General features: G+C 40.4%; 1 protein-coding gene across 21 annotated transcripts in view; it reads right to left on the bottom strand.

The window, feature by feature from the left end:
• The window catches only part of PTPN2 (protein tyrosine phosphatase non-receptor type 2), a 98,169-nt gene that overhangs the window by 39,784 nt on the left and 43,013 nt on the right, over window positions 1-15,372 (bottom strand). For 17 of the 21 annotated variants that reach the window (XM_019014187.4, XM_004059206.5, XM_019014183.4 and 14 more), the window contains 3 exons: window positions 13,391-13,491; window positions 7,486-7,584; window positions 1,120-1,254 (listed from right to left, as the gene is read on the bottom strand). In XM_019014187.4, the coding sequence (XP_018869732.1) occupies window positions 1,120-1,254; window positions 7,486-7,584; window positions 13,391-13,491 (335 nt within the window). The remainder of the gene's footprint in view (window positions 1-1,119; window positions 1,255-7,485; window positions 7,585-13,390; window positions 13,492-15,372) is intronic. The other 4 variants (XM_019014189.4, XM_055368414.2, XM_055368410.2 and 1 more) reach the window with 1 other exon arrangement.

Raw genomic sequence — 15,372 nt, 5'->3', positions numbered from 1 at the left:
AGGGGGAGAAATGCCTCAATCATCACCCTGGCAACAGCAGGTTCATAACCCACTATGTGTATGTATCCCAACCGAGGCCCAAGGAACAGTTCATATGTTTCTGGGGAAGAAAAATGCAAGTAAGGCCTGGCATGGTGGCTCATGACTGTAATCTCAACACTTTGGGAGGCCAAGGTGGGAGGATCGCTTGAACTCAGGAGTTTGAGACCAGCCTGGATAACAAGGCAAGACCCCATCTCTATTAAAAAAAAGTAAGAAAATTAGGTATGGTGGCTCATGCCTGTAATCCCAGATACTCAGGAGGCTGAAGTGGGAGGATTTCTTGAGGCCAGGAGTTGGAGGCCTCATTGAGAGCTGTGATTATGCCACTGTACTCCAGCCTGGGTGGCAAAGCAAGACTGTCTCAAAAATCCAATCAACCAACCAACGAAACAAACACCCAAGTAAATGTTTTTGAGACCACATGCCACATTTATACGTGTGTGTATGTATGTATGTATGTGTGCGTGTTACATATATAGATAAAACACCATTTTTTTTCCAACTCAATAGGGACAAATTTTTGTGTTGTGAATCACTTAACAACAGCTTTGTAAGTTATTTTCTTGACTATTTTGCTATTCTTGGCAGTCACAGGTTCTGGGAGCTATTGCTTCCTGGGCATTTACTAAGGTCAGGTGCTCTGCATACACATCCTCATTTGACCTTCAGGACAGCCCCGGAGGGAAGGCGTGGTAACCTCCATTTTACAGATGAGGAAGGGATCAGTGAGGGTGGGGAACAAGTCTAAAGTACAGCTCTACTAAGCAGCAGAGCTGGATCTGAATCCAGGTTTGCCTGATTCTAAAGCCCTCTCTATTAATCCTCATGTATTTCTATTAATTAATTTTTAATCCCCAAATATCAAACTGAACTTTGAAATTCTTAGTTTCTACTGTTTCTTCAGAGTCCTCAGAAAGCTACTAGATGCAGACACACAATCTAAAAACACGTGATTATGACTAGATACTATAGGTATTATCCAAATGCATGTGCTTATCAAACTTCAAATCTAATAATAAAGAATAATTCTTTAAACCATCATATAAAGTCCACACTTTCGGGCAAGAAAGGTCTTACATTGATATTTTCTAATTGTAGTAGATGTACTGTATAATACGACTTCACATCTTCTGACAAGAGCTTCACACTGAATCCTGTTTCTTTAAACAGCATCTCTTGGTCATCTGTTGGCCAGTACTGTGCACATTTAACCTAAATTTAGAAATATGTATATGATTTTTTTTTAGTTTATAGACATCATGAAACCATAAAGTTAAAAAATGAAAACAAACCAGATATGTACATGCTATATTTTTTCAAGTACCCAAAACTAAGAAGTCACTACTATATTCTACGCTTAATATATTTTAGTAAGATTGAAATTTTATAGCCGGGCGCGGTGACTCACGCCTGTAATCCCAACAATTTGGGAGGCTGAGGCGGGAGGATCGCCTGAGATCAGGAGTTCGAGACCAACCTGGCTAATATGGTGAAACCCTGTCTCTACTAAAAATACAAAAACTAGCTAGGCGCGGTGGCGGGCGCCTGTAATCCCAGCTACTTGTGAGAGTGAGGCAGGAGAATCGCTTGAACCCAGGAGGTGGAGGTTGCACTGAGCCAAGATCATTCCACTGCACTCCAGTCTGGGTGACAAAGCAAGACTCCATCTCGGGGAGCGGGGCGGGTAGAGATTGAAATTTTATAAAGCATTTTTTTATGTGTGTGCAGTCATCACTGTAAGCCAGTTTTAGAACATTTCTCTCAAACTCAGAAATCCCCTTGTGTCCTATTCCCACTCCAAGCCGCAGGCAAGCACTGATCCATTTTCTGTCTCCATAGGCTTTTCTTTTCTTCTGAGCTGGAGTCTTGCTCTGTCCCCCAGGCTGGAATGCAGTGGCGTGATGTTGGCTCACTGCAACCTCTGCCTCCTGGGTTCATGCAATTCTCCTGCCTCAGCCTTCTGAGCAGCTGGGATTACAGGCGTCTGCCACCATACCCAGCTAATTTTTGTATTTTTAGTAGAGACAGGGTTTTGCCATGTTGGCCAGGCTGGTCTTGAACTCCTGACCTCAAGTGAGCCACCAACCTCAGCCTCCCAAAGTGCTGGGATTACAGGCGTGAGCCACCATGTCCGGTCTTATAAGGTATTTTTCAAGTGTTCCTGTAACTTATAAACTAAAAAAGCCATAGGTATCATATTCATAAAATAAAAATAAATTTATCATTCTTAAAGCATGATTACCTATATTTTAACGTCATAGGACATTCACTTTATGTTTCTAAAATTATCAAACTCTTGCAATAATTTTATCTTCAAAATAAATGTTGCTGGCCAAGCGCGGTGGCTCACGCCTGTAATCCCAGCACTTTGGGAGGCCGAGGCAGGCGGATCATGAGGTCAGGAGATCGAGACCATCCTGGCTAACACGGTGAAACCCCGTCTCTACTAAAAACACAAAAAATTAGCTGGGTGTGGTGACGGGTGCTTGTAGTCCCAGCTACTCGGGAGGCTGAGGCAGGAGAATGGCGTGAACCTGAGAGGCGGAGCTTGCAGTGAGCTGAGATTGTGCCACTGCACTCCAGCCTTGGCAACACAGCAAGACTCCGTCTCAAAAAGAAAAAAAAAAAAAAAGTTGCTGAAGAGGCTTTATTTTACAAGTATTTTCCACAAATGCCTATGAATCTGCTACTCAATATTTCATCTAGGGCCAGGCATATATGACTCACGCCTGTAATCCTAGCACTTTGGGAGGCTGAGGTGGGTGCATCACTTGAGCCCAGGAGTTCAGCCTGAGCAACAGGATGAAATTCATCCTGGACAACATGGCGAAGTCCTGTCTCTACAAAAAATACAAAAAATTCAAAAAATTCAAAAAATTAGCCGGGTGTGGTGGTGCACCCCTATAGTCCCAGCTACTCAGGAGTCTGAAGTGGTAGGATGACCTGAGCATGGGCAGTTGAGGCTGCAGTGAGGCTGCGCCACTGCCCTCCAGCCTGGATGAGAAAAGTGAGACCCAGTCTCAAAACAAACAAACAAACAAATGACATTTAGAAATAACACTGTATATTTGCTTACTAAAATTAAACTGGGGGAGAGAATGAGAAGGTAAGCCCCTTTTACCTGGAGTTTGGCAGAACTACTGATATGAAATTCAAATCTGTAACAATAAACACATCTTCCTAAATGCCAAAGTATGAAGCCAGCAGACTGAAGCAAGGTGAAATAATCATTTCAGTAGGAAAAAAATACCAGAAAAAAATTTTTTAAAAAATGGTCATTTCTCCTTTTCCAAATAACAGCTATAAACAATAAAAATGCCTCCCAAACCAATAAATATTATGAATTAATACTTTAAAAGGTGCTAAAAGACAAACAAAAAAAGATAGAAGAAGTAAAAGAGTATAAATAAGAATTAGAGTAACTCAGAAACAAGATGACAGAAGACAGAAAAGTTCAAATAATAGAATACATCATTTCAGAAATGAGGATTAAACCAGAAGGAAAAGAGGAATAAACACAATAGATAATAATGCCTTGGCTGGGCGCGGTGGCTCACGCCTGTGATCCCAGCACTTTGGGAGGCTGAGGCAGGTGGATCACAAGGTCAGGAGATCAAGACCATCCTGGCTAACACAGTGAAACCCCGTCTCTACTAAAAATACAAAAAATCAGCAGGGTGTGGTGGTGGACACCTGTAGTCTCAGCTACTTGGGAGGCTGAGGCAGGAGAATGGCGTGAACCCAGGAGGCGGAGCTTGCAGTGAGTCGAGATAGCACCACTGCAGTCCAGCCTGGGCGACAGAGCGAGACTCCGTCTCAATAATAATAATAATAATAATAATAATAATAATAATAATAATAATGCCTTAAGAGGAAAATAAATAATTTTTTTTTTTAAGAGACAGTGTCTTCCTCTGTAGTAGCCCAGGTTGGAGTGCACTGGGGTGAACTTGGCTCACTTCAGCCTCAGTCTTCTGGGCTCAAGCAATCCCCAAACCCCAGCTGGGACTCCAGGTGCGTGCCACCACACCTGGCTACTTTTTGTATTTTTTGTAGAGGCAGGGTCTCACTTTGTTGTCGAGGCTGGTTTTGAATTCCTGGGCTCAAGTGACCCTCCTGCCTCAGCCTCCCAAAGTGCTGTTATAGGTGTAAGCCCTCCAACCTGGCCAGAAAAAAAAAATTTTTTTTTAAGTAAAATAGAAATAAAGAGATAAACAGGATTAAAGAGAATGTGACAAATAAAAAAGATAGGCAAAGAAAATCCAACATATGTATAATAGGAAGACCCAAAGAAGAACATTAAAGCAAGCAAGGGAGCAGAACAAATACTAAGGACTGTAATTCAACAAATATTTCTTTAACGAAAAGTATTAAAAAAATTTAAAAAAGTACTTGAAGTCAAACTCTCAAGAACACATCATGTACCTGTAAAAACTGACCCAGAATGGCCAATTACTAAGACATATTTTTGGTAAAACTAATAATATCTGAAGAAAAAGAAAAAAAGAATTCTTTGGGTAGTGTAGATAAAAAGAACAAGAGACTTATAAAGGAAATAAGATGTCCATTAGACTTTGGTGGAATACCAGAAGGAAATGGAAAAAAAAAGTTGTTCAAAGAATAGCACATGAGCCAAGGATTTTATATCCCGCCAAACTGACTTTCAGATATTAAGACAGCAGATGAACCATCACTGACATGTAAAAAAATCAGACTATAATGCTCACAAGTCCCTCCTTAGGAGCCACTAGAGAATGAGCTTTAGTCAGAATGACTGGAGAGACATCAGCAAAGACTGTTGATGAATATTAAATAATGCTTGCTTGTAGAACTAAGAGTCTACAAGGGATGTAAGGGAGAGACTACAGTTTGTAAAGTACAACTCAGAAACACCAGGAAGAGAATGAAAAAAATATTAAAAATTGTAAACCATTTTCAGTAATTATTTTGGTAGCAGATGATATCATGATTATGGTTATATATTGTATATGATATGGGAAGAAGGAAATGAGTCATTACAAGATAGTTTACATCTCTCATATCTTTGAGAACCAGGATTCTTGGTATGAAAAAGGAAATAGCAGATGTAAGATGGAAGGGGCTAAGCAACACATATAGTTCCAAATTTGAATTGGGAATATCATTATGAACTCTTGAAGTATGTTATCTTAACATACACATATTGTTCCTTAGCTTTTGTCCACTGAAAAGCCCTAAAAACAATGACCAGTCCAGTAGCAATATATATCCTTATTTTTGCTGTGATCTTGAAATACTGCTGCCCATTAAAAGAAACCAAAACTCCTTAGAGAAATGGCTGGTTCCAGGTCTGGGCAGCAAGAGTTTGAGATGAGCCTGAGATGCAGTCATTACAGACAGCAAAAAAAAAAAAAACAAACATTTTTTTTTTTTTTTTTTTTGAGACAGGGTCTTGCTCCGTCACCCAGGCTGGAGTGCAGTGGCACGACCATAGCTAACTGTAGCCTTGACTTCCTGGCCTCAAGCGATCCTCCTGCCTCAGTCCCCCAGGTAGCTGGGACTACAGGCATGCGCCACCACGCCCAGCTAATCTTTGTATTTTTTGTAGAGAGAGAGTTTCACCATGTTGCCCAGGCTGGTCTCAAACTCCTGGGCTCAAGAGATCCACCCAACTCAGCTCCCCAAAGTGCTGAGATTACAGGTGTGAGCCACTGCACCCAGCCAAGGAAACTATTAAAGGTTTGTTAAAAAGGACTCAGGGCTGGGTGAGGTGGCTCACGCCTGTAATCCCAGCACTTTGGGAGGCCGAGGTGGGCGGATCACTTGAGGTCAGGAACTTGAGACCAGCCTGGCCAATATGGTAAAACCATCTCTACAAAAACTAGCTGGGCATGGTGGTGGGTGCTTGTAATCCCAGTTGCTCGGGAGGCTGAGACGGGAGAATCTCTTGAACCCGGGAAGTGGAGGCTGCAGTGAGCTGAAATCATGCTGCTGCACTCCAGCCTGGGCAACAGACGAGACTCTGTCTCCAAAAAAAAAAAAAAAAGAGGACTCAGGACCCAACCTAAAGACATTGCTGCTAGCCAATGGCAGGGTAATTTGATCAAAAATAAGGAATATAACTGCAAAGGAGTAAAATTAATCCAGTATGTCCAAACCCATAATAATTCAACCTCTCCTGCCACTCTCCACCAGAAAAACTCCTAATTGGTCATCTGTTGAGAACAGATGACCTCAATAGGGAATCAACTTTTTTTTGGAAAACTGCTTTTAAGAGAAGTAATGACAGAATTGGATTATCATCATTTGTAACCCATAATGAATTAAGAGGCTGAACACTGACCAATAATGGCTATTAATGAAATAAAAAGAACAATAATCAGACATTATGGGTCTCTTGATGAATAACACATTACCCACCACCTCTGAAGTAATCTTCCCCAAAATAATTAAACCTGACTCTTGTTAACCATCTAGGTTCAACCACCATAAACATGATTTCTAAATTCTGGTGGCAGTGTTATCTTATTAATACAGTAATTATACTCCAAAATGAGAGAAATAAAATTTGCAAATCATTTAGTCTGCAATAGTGCTCAAACTGACAATATCATAATCCTTGATTTTTTTTTTTTTTTTTTTGAGATGGAGTCTCACTCTACCGCCCAGGCTGCAGTGCAGTGGGTTTTGAGATGGAGTCTCATTCTATCATCCAGGTTGAGGTGCAGTGGCACAATCTCGGCTCACTGCAACCTCCACCTCCTAGGTTCAAGCGGTTCTCCTGCCTCAGCCTCCCAAGTAGCTAGGATTACACCTGGCTAATTTTGTATTTTTAGTAGAGACGGGGTTTCACCATGTTGGCCAGGCTGGTCTCAAACTCCTGACCTCAAGTGATCTGCCTGCCTCGGCCTCCCAAAGTGCTGGGATTACAGGTTTGAGGTACCGTGCCTGGCCTAATCCTTAATTTTTAAATGATATTGAAGATTAGGAAAAACCACTGTAAATGACTATGCTGATACTGCTGGAAATTCTGGCATGTCATTGCCACATCTAATTAGAAGTGGATTAGGAAATTTTCATCATCATTAAAAACTAGCAATTATGAAATGTAGAATAAAGTAAGAAATCTGAAGTAGAACAGTACAAGATCTTAAAGCTGGAAAAGGACTTATTGACAATAGGTCAATAAGGATTCCTAGGGATTCCAAAGATCTATATATCACTGCTAGTCCATATTTATTCCATTGTATTTCTATCTTGGAGATGAAAGGTCTGCAATTGTTATAAAAATACTTAAGAAAGGAAAAGGATACATCAGTTTTTCCGGACAGAAACACTTTGACCACTAGCCTTTAGCAATTAAAGGCCAAAACTAAGGAATGAATATTGGCCCCAAAATGAAAATCTTTATATGCTAATGATCACATACAGTATACTAAGTTGTAAATATTAAATATTACTCACCGATTCTTTCTCCACAATGCGGTTCAGCATGACAACTGCTTTGGTCTTCTGCTGCCAAACCATAAGCCAGAAATGGCAGCATGTGTTAGGAAGTGGACCCTGTGAAGAGAGAGGAGAGAGAGCAGATGAGGGAAGCAGACAGAAAGAGCAAGGCTCCAGGAAGACCTTGTTAAGTCTGCTCCTGGGATGTTACAAGACAGACAGCAGACGGGCTTATAAGAAGTAAACCAAGACTTCCAATCTACCTGATTTCAAAAACAGGTCTGTGTTAGTTAGGATTTTTGGTTGTAAATGATCAAAACTGACTTTTATTTTCTCAGGCAAAAAAGGGATTGTGTAAGATATCAAGTGGCTTTCAGAGTTGAGGACTAGAGAGCCAAACTTGGGTAGGAACCAAGGGTTAAGGCACAAGCAAGGTCCTGCCCCAAAGAAAGTCAACCTGGGATGCTGCTCTTGATACCGTTACTACTATCCCCTTGCTTTTGCTGGCACTGCCATATGAAGGTGGCTATAGTATTCATGTACAATCTATAGGCAAATCAGAGACAAAATCAAGAGTAGGAGTATCTGACTGATCATGTTCTAGCTGCAAAGAAGGTAGACCAAGGAAATTTCTGTCCTCTTCATCTTCTACAGCCAAGAGGATGTGCCTCCCACACATCATAGAAAATCCATGAGAAAAAAGTCTGTACCATCACTGGCCAGCCAACCAACTCAAGTCAACTACAAAAAGATTTCTAGAAAAAGTAGGAATCATTAAAGTACCTGAACCACAATGAAACTGTTAATCTACAAATGCACAGTATGTACGGCCTCAATGGAAGAGTATTGGGCAGAGTTAAAAAGGGGCAACAGTCCATGTTACAACAATGCCATGGGGATAAAAGCAAAATATTTCATGTATTTCCAATTGCTTTCACATTTTAATGATAGCATAGGGTAAAAGGAAGAACTAATAAGAGATGAAAAGCCTATGTACAAATTTTAACGAGTTTTAAATGAGAAGGTTAAAATGAGATGTAGTTTTGCTACACCTAAAATAACCCTGAACATGCATTCAACTCACATGGAATGTAGCAGAGTGGTATGAGTTAGGGGCAGAGTCAGGAGTGGGGGCTAGGGCTGCCCAGAGCTTCAGACCCACATACAACAAGGGGGTTAAAGTGGTTCTAGACTAAAAGCATTTTTTATTTTTTGAGATGGTGTCTCTGTCACCCGGGCTAGAGTGCAGTGTCACGATCTCAGCTCACTGCAACCTCCACTTCCCAGGTTCAAGAGATTCTCCTGCCTAAGCCTCCCACGGAGCTGGAATTATAGGCACCTGCCACCACACCTGGCTAAATTTTGGATTTTTAGTAGAGACAGGGTTTCACCATGTTGGCCAGGTTGGTCTCGAACTCCTGACCTCAAGTGATCCACCTGCCTCAGCCTCCCAAAGTGCTGGGATTATAGGTGTTAGCCATGGTGCCCAGCTGACCAAAAGCATCTTTAGGCCTGGTGTACTCCTTGGTATGTAGCAGATACTCAATAAATATTACTTAAATGAATAAACCAAGGTTAAGTTGTAAAAATGCTAGAAGTCTACTGAGGATCCTGACAAACTACAACCTAATATTTGAGAGTAGCGTTTTCCTCACTCAACTTATTTTTCTATTACTTGATCTACTTCCAAAACAAAACATAGTCTAAAGGTAAAAACAGCAATGAGGAAATCCCCAGTAAAATGAATACCTTTTTCTTTAATTAGGAAAAAAAAAAAAAAAAACGGATGTAGCAATTTGCCAGTGAGGTTACTCCTTAGAGTGTATACACACAATCACAACCCATGCCATTCCACTGGTGATTCTAAAGACTAAATAATAAACAGGAACACAGCTGGAGTCTTGCTCTGTTGCCCAGGCTGGAGTGCAATGGCACGACCTCAGCTCACTGCAACCTCTGCCTCCTGGATTCAAGCAATTCTCCCTCCCTCAGCCTCCTGAGTAGTTGGGATTACAGGCGTGCACCACCATGCCCGGCTAATTTTTGTATTTTTAGTAGAGACGGGGTTTTACCATGTTGGCCAGGCTGGTCTCAAACTCCTGACCTCAGGTGATCCGCCTGCCTCAGCCTCCCCAAGTGCTGGGATTACAGGCGTTGAGCCACTACGCCCAGCCATAGGTTTTTAAATCAGAGGAACAGAGATTCACATCTCAGCTCTTCCATTTACCAGCAATGCTACCAATGTTCTTCATCTGCAAAACAGACATAATACACCAAGGAGGTGACTTTTAAAAAAATACTAATTCATAAAACTCAGAAGAAAAAGATGACTGAAGTAATAATCTACAAAGGACAATCAGAAGAGCTGGGTTATTGCATCTCTAGTTTTCTGTATCCTCCATTCCAAACAACCTGCTAGATGCAAGGCCAAGAGCTAGACTGAGATGCAGTCTTGGCTCTTTAAGAGCTTGCAAAGGTGGCAAGGAGAAGTACTTGCATGACTAATGGACACAGTTAAGTAGCACAAGAGTATGGGTAAATTAAACCATCAGGTCTTAGGGAGCAGGAAAGGCTGGGAAGGAAACTACAGAAGAGCCTCGAAAAAGGTCCTAATACAGAGAGGGAATGCAGAAAAATGGGAGGGAGTTAGGGTCCACTCCAGGCCCTCCAAGCATAAGGCAAAGTGCATGAAAGTTTAGGGCATATTTGGGAAAAGACAAATAGATCAGTGAGGTAGAAGTGGAGGGATGTAGTTGGTGACTACACCACTAGAGTGACAGGGATGGTGCCAAGGGGAGACCTTAAAAAGCTGCTGCAACAGGACAGGTGTAATTGAAGAGAGCTCTGAAAAAAGGGAGGGGCAATAGAAGATCAGAAAGAACTTGGCAGACAATGAGGACAGTTTCAATCCCAATGAGAAAAATAGGAAGGCAGCTACCTCGGTAAAAAAAAGATAGAGAACATGCAGACTTTGAAATCCAGTAAAAATATCCAATAGAGACCTGCAAAACATAGAGAGGAATTCAGGAGAGAAGAAAAAGCCAGACACAGGCTTCTGAGTTCTCGCATTAAATGCGCAGGGCTCCTTCAGGACACACACAGCGACAAGAAGTTCAAAAACAATTACTAGGAGGCTGGGCGCGGTGGCTCACCCCTGTAATCCCAGCACTTTGGGAGGCCAAGACAGGTGGATCATCTGAGGCCAGGAGTTTGAGACCAGCCTGAGCAACATGGTGAAACCTTGTCTCTACTAAAAATACAGAAATTAGCTGGGATTGGTGGTGAGCACCTGTAATCCCAGCTACTTGGGAGGCTGAAGCACGAGAATCACTTGAACCCGGGAGGCGGAGGTTGTAGTGAGCTGAGATCGCATCACTGCACTCCAGGCTGGGCAACAGAGTGAGACTCCATCTCAAAAAAAAAAAAAAAAAGAAAGTTATTTAATGTCTCTGGATCTCCTTAGATTCCTCGTGTATAAAATAAAGGTAATACTATTTACCACAGAGGGTTGTCCTAAGGTTTAAATTATACAAAGCATGTAAAAACACCATTACAAAATTTTTAACTGTTATTAATTTTATTTCCTACTATAATGTAAAATTCATAAAATTCATAATAGGGTTTTTAAGAAAGTCTGTTTTATTTAAACAATGCCTGCCACAGAGTAGGTCTCAGTAAGTCTTTGCTGGGTGAGTGAATACCCAGTGAAATGCTGGCACCAAGATTCCAGCACAGGTACCATGACAGTAGTCTACCCTATCTTAGGTTACAAAGGTTGAAAACCTTGGTCTTAAAGGGCTGTAGTGCAGACTGGAGGAAAAAAAAAAAAGCTAATTTAGAATCTTAAGACCTATGTTTTTAAGAACTAAGAAGAGAACAAAAAACCAGTAAGTGATAATGGAGAAGAACAGTACAGAGGGAGAAAGGGCTGTGATAAGGGATCTAGGGTGGTAATTCTTCTCTATTTTTTAATGTAATTAGTTGTCCCTCAATATACACAACGGACTGGCTCCAGGACCCAACCTGGCCCCCACCCACTGCAGTATACCAAAATCCACACATGTCCAAGCCCCACTCGTGGCCCTGTAGAACCTGCAGATACAAAGAGTCAGCCCTCTGTATGCATGGATTTCACATCCCATGAATACCGTATTTCCGACCCATTTTTGGTTGAAAAAAATTTGCATGTAAGTGGACTAGTACAGTTCAACCCTGTATGGTTCAAGGGTCAACTGTAGGTATTTCAAACAGAAAATAAAATTTTTAACTCTAAATAGTAGTTTAAAATACGAATGCACATTAAAAAAAACTTCCAATATTACAGAAAGGAAGAAAATGGAAAATTAAAGTCTCTATTCCCAAGCTCCAAAAATTATTACTAATGGTATATGAACGATTAACTTATTTAACCAGTCCCTTACAGATTGCTTGAGTCTGATGCGTTAAAATAAGACTGCAATGAACATGATCACATATGTCCTTTTTTTTTTTTTTTGGACAGTTTTGCTCTTTCGCTCAGGCTGGAGTGCAGTGGCACTATGTTGCCTCACTGCCACCTCCACCTCCCGGGTTCAAGCGATTCTCCTGCCTCAGACTCCTGGGTAGCTGGGATTATAGGTACCCGCCACCATGCCCAGCTAATTTTTGTATTTTTAATAGAGATGGGGTTTCGCCGTGTTGGCCAGGCTGGTCTCAAACTCCTGATCTCAGGTGATCCATCTGCCTCAGCCTCCCAAAGTGCTGGGATTACAGGTGTGAGCCACCGCGCCTGGCCGATCACATATATCTTTATGTCTGACTGTATTTCTCTAAGTAGACTTTCTTGGTCAGTCAGAGTATTTGAACACTGAGTATTATACACTTTGAAATCTCTCCTGTTCTGACAGGTGAAAGGCCCATTCCCTGGTTACTGAATGAATGGAGCATTTCTTCATGTGCAAAGTGTCCACCTTTGATTCTTTGAACTAGGAGTTTATGTCCTTTGCCAGTTTTATCCATGGGCTGTTTTTTTTCTTTTTGACTTGCAGGAGCTGTACTACCTCAAGTAAAATAATGCATTTTAGTTTCCTGTGAATTGACGTAGTATAATAGCTCATAGTTACATTAATCTGCATATCTTTTTACTTATCAAATATTTTTCTCTTTCAAATAAGTCATTCTGATTTAAGTTACGTTTTCAAAAATCTCAAATATTATGGTATATCTTTTGAATATTTAAAAATCTTTAGGGGGAAAGACAGCCCTGTTGATAATCAAGTCTTTATTACTTGATGAATAAAGAGTAGCTGTGGATACACAAAAATCTCTCCTACTATCTCAGAATGGAAGGAAGAATCATGCTTGAACACAGCTGTGGCTGATGCGCTCAGAGGCAACTGGGCAGAAGGCCACAGGGAGCACAAGGCCTTGCGGCTGGGCCTCTGGAGCACCTGGTCTCAGCACCCGCTCAGGTCCTTGAAGACGACCAGACACCATCCAGGGCTTGGTGTACTCTCTGAAGATATATGCGAGGCAGGGGGAGCTACAGAAGAGCTGTCCAGGGCCTCTGGTTTTGCCACAGGGTACGGGAAGAGAAAAGAAGACGCTAAGAAGCATAAGCAGCGCTCTGTGTCAGATATAATGTAAGGAACACAATCTGCCAAAGAACTGGCCTAAGCCATTTCATAAGAATTTTCCTTCACAGAACGTGTAATATCAAAAATATTTGATATTACACGTTCTGTGTAATATCTTAAATACTTTTATCTTAAATACTCAAAGCTTCAAAACCTTATAATGTCCATAATTCATTACATCGTCAGAAAAAAACTGAAATACCATTTCATTTCCAAAAGAAGTCAAGATATACTTTTACCTATGATTTAAAGCAGAACAAGCACAAACACATCATTTTCAGACATTTGCGTGGTATCGTACTACTTGCCTGTGTTAAGATGTAACTCCTTTGTGCCTCTTCTATGTCAACTAAACTGGCATTAATATAATCATTCTCAGCATTTTGCAGTTTAACACGACTGTGATCATCTGAAAATAGAGAATGATAAACCACAACTGTCATTTCAAAATTACTATTTTTTATCTTCATATTAATATTCTAGGTATTTATAAAAAGATAGAAGAAATAAGAAAAATGAATTAGCATCATAAGAGAGTTGAGACAAATCCTAAACTATTCTCTACTTTTTTTGTAAGGAGTATAAAATGCAATCTTGTTTATTACTATAGGGCTGGAAAGGAAGCGCTTCTGTTTGTAGCACATTAGCCATTGTGACTTGAAAAATCGACCAGAAATAAACATAGTTAAATGAATAAAGTACTTACCTTCCTAAAAGTAAAAGGATCATTCAGATTCTTGGTACCTAAGAATTGATTGGTCTACCTACAAAACGATAACTGGTCTCAAATAGATGAGACTAGATTTCCGAGGTTACTATATTTCAACCTCTTCATTTCTCAACAGATAAGAATTCCACTATATTTAAATAAATTTTAGCACTGAACTGTGTTTAGGTTAAATGCTGAAAATATTTAAAGACAGTTGGAATATTCCAACTGTATTCTTTAAAAGACCACTGAAGATACTTCACTACTTAGACTCTGTTAACAGTTTAGAGATATTTCTAGTTTTTAAAAGTAAAAATCCCATAGATTGAGAATTTATGCTAATTTAAATATGTGAAATACAAAATGTGACTTTATACATTTAGATGGGAAAGCAAGAGAAGCATGACACCAGGAGAAAAAGCCCACGAATTAACTCAGAATCCTCAACACACAACTGCCGGATGCATATCACTGAATTACAAAACTAAAAACATGGTGTTTGATGTTTAACTCTAGAGAATGCATACTATTACAAGTTGTCCCTCTCAAAGAAATCCATACTAAATAGCCAGTCTCTCCTTACTTTTAAATGAAAAAACTGTTTATATTATCTCCATATGAAAGAAAATGTAAAATGGCTTTAGTTTCACACATCAATTTATCTGAGATGTTTCTGCTGGACTGAACCCAAGACCTCTGTAAATATTACATGTCATTTGCCAACAGGAAAAACTAAGATCTTGTTATAGTAAATCACATATACTAGTGTTCTCGGAAAGATGATGTCAACAAGCACTTTTTTTAAAAATCACTTTTTTTTAAAAACAGTTTAATCACCCTTTAACTGTTATATTATGTAAAATAGTAAAAAGGTCAGCAACCTAATTAAAATAAAGACCACATATCTCCTAGACAACATACCAAAAAAAGAAAGCCTGGTTTTAGAAAACTACATGATTTTAAAATTAAAGTTCCACTAAAATATCACACCAAAGGAATGTATTTCCTCATGTTGTAATCACAGAAAGAACACTAACCAAAGGCTACTCATATCTATTGCACAACTGAAAACAGCCATTTAGCTAACATGCGGTAGGAATCCATAAAACCCGGGAAGGTCCACCTCACAGGGTGCTGGGAATCTGGTTACCCCACATGGCACCACCCCACACCCCTGCCCAGCTATGCAGGAAGTAAACCTAGAGAAAGACCTTCAGTCAGAGTATGTGATACCTCACCCTCAGGACTCTTAACTAAAATTCACTGCTATTTTCCTTCGATCTGTAAAATATGCACCAGGTGTTACCTCAATGCTCTATAAGCACAGTAACCACACACCAGAAAAGCCCAGATCCAGTCCTGGGAGGCAGTAGGGAGGAGGGCACTACCTGCAGGGCACTGGGTCTGCAGGGCTCAGCCCCTGGCAGTGGCCTCGCTTCCTGTTTAACATTAATATACAGAGTCAACAAAAGCAAAGGAACAGTGAATTTTCTCAGGAAAATTTTTTTTTACTTTGTTATCAGATAATACTAAAAAAGAAAGGTAATCCTTGGGAAAACTCTATAGCTATTTAGAACTGAC

The sequence above is a fragment of the Gorilla gorilla genome, chromosome 17 (genome assembly GCF_029281585.2).
Source record: "Gorilla gorilla gorilla isolate KB3781 chromosome 17, NHGRI_mGorGor1-v2.1_pri, whole genome shotgun sequence".
NCBI classification, from domain to species: domain Eukaryota; kingdom Metazoa; phylum Chordata; class Mammalia; order Primates; family Hominidae; genus Gorilla; species Gorilla gorilla.
Note: the sequence above shows the minus strand (reverse complement) of the source record. Positions and strands in the feature narration are given on the sequence as shown.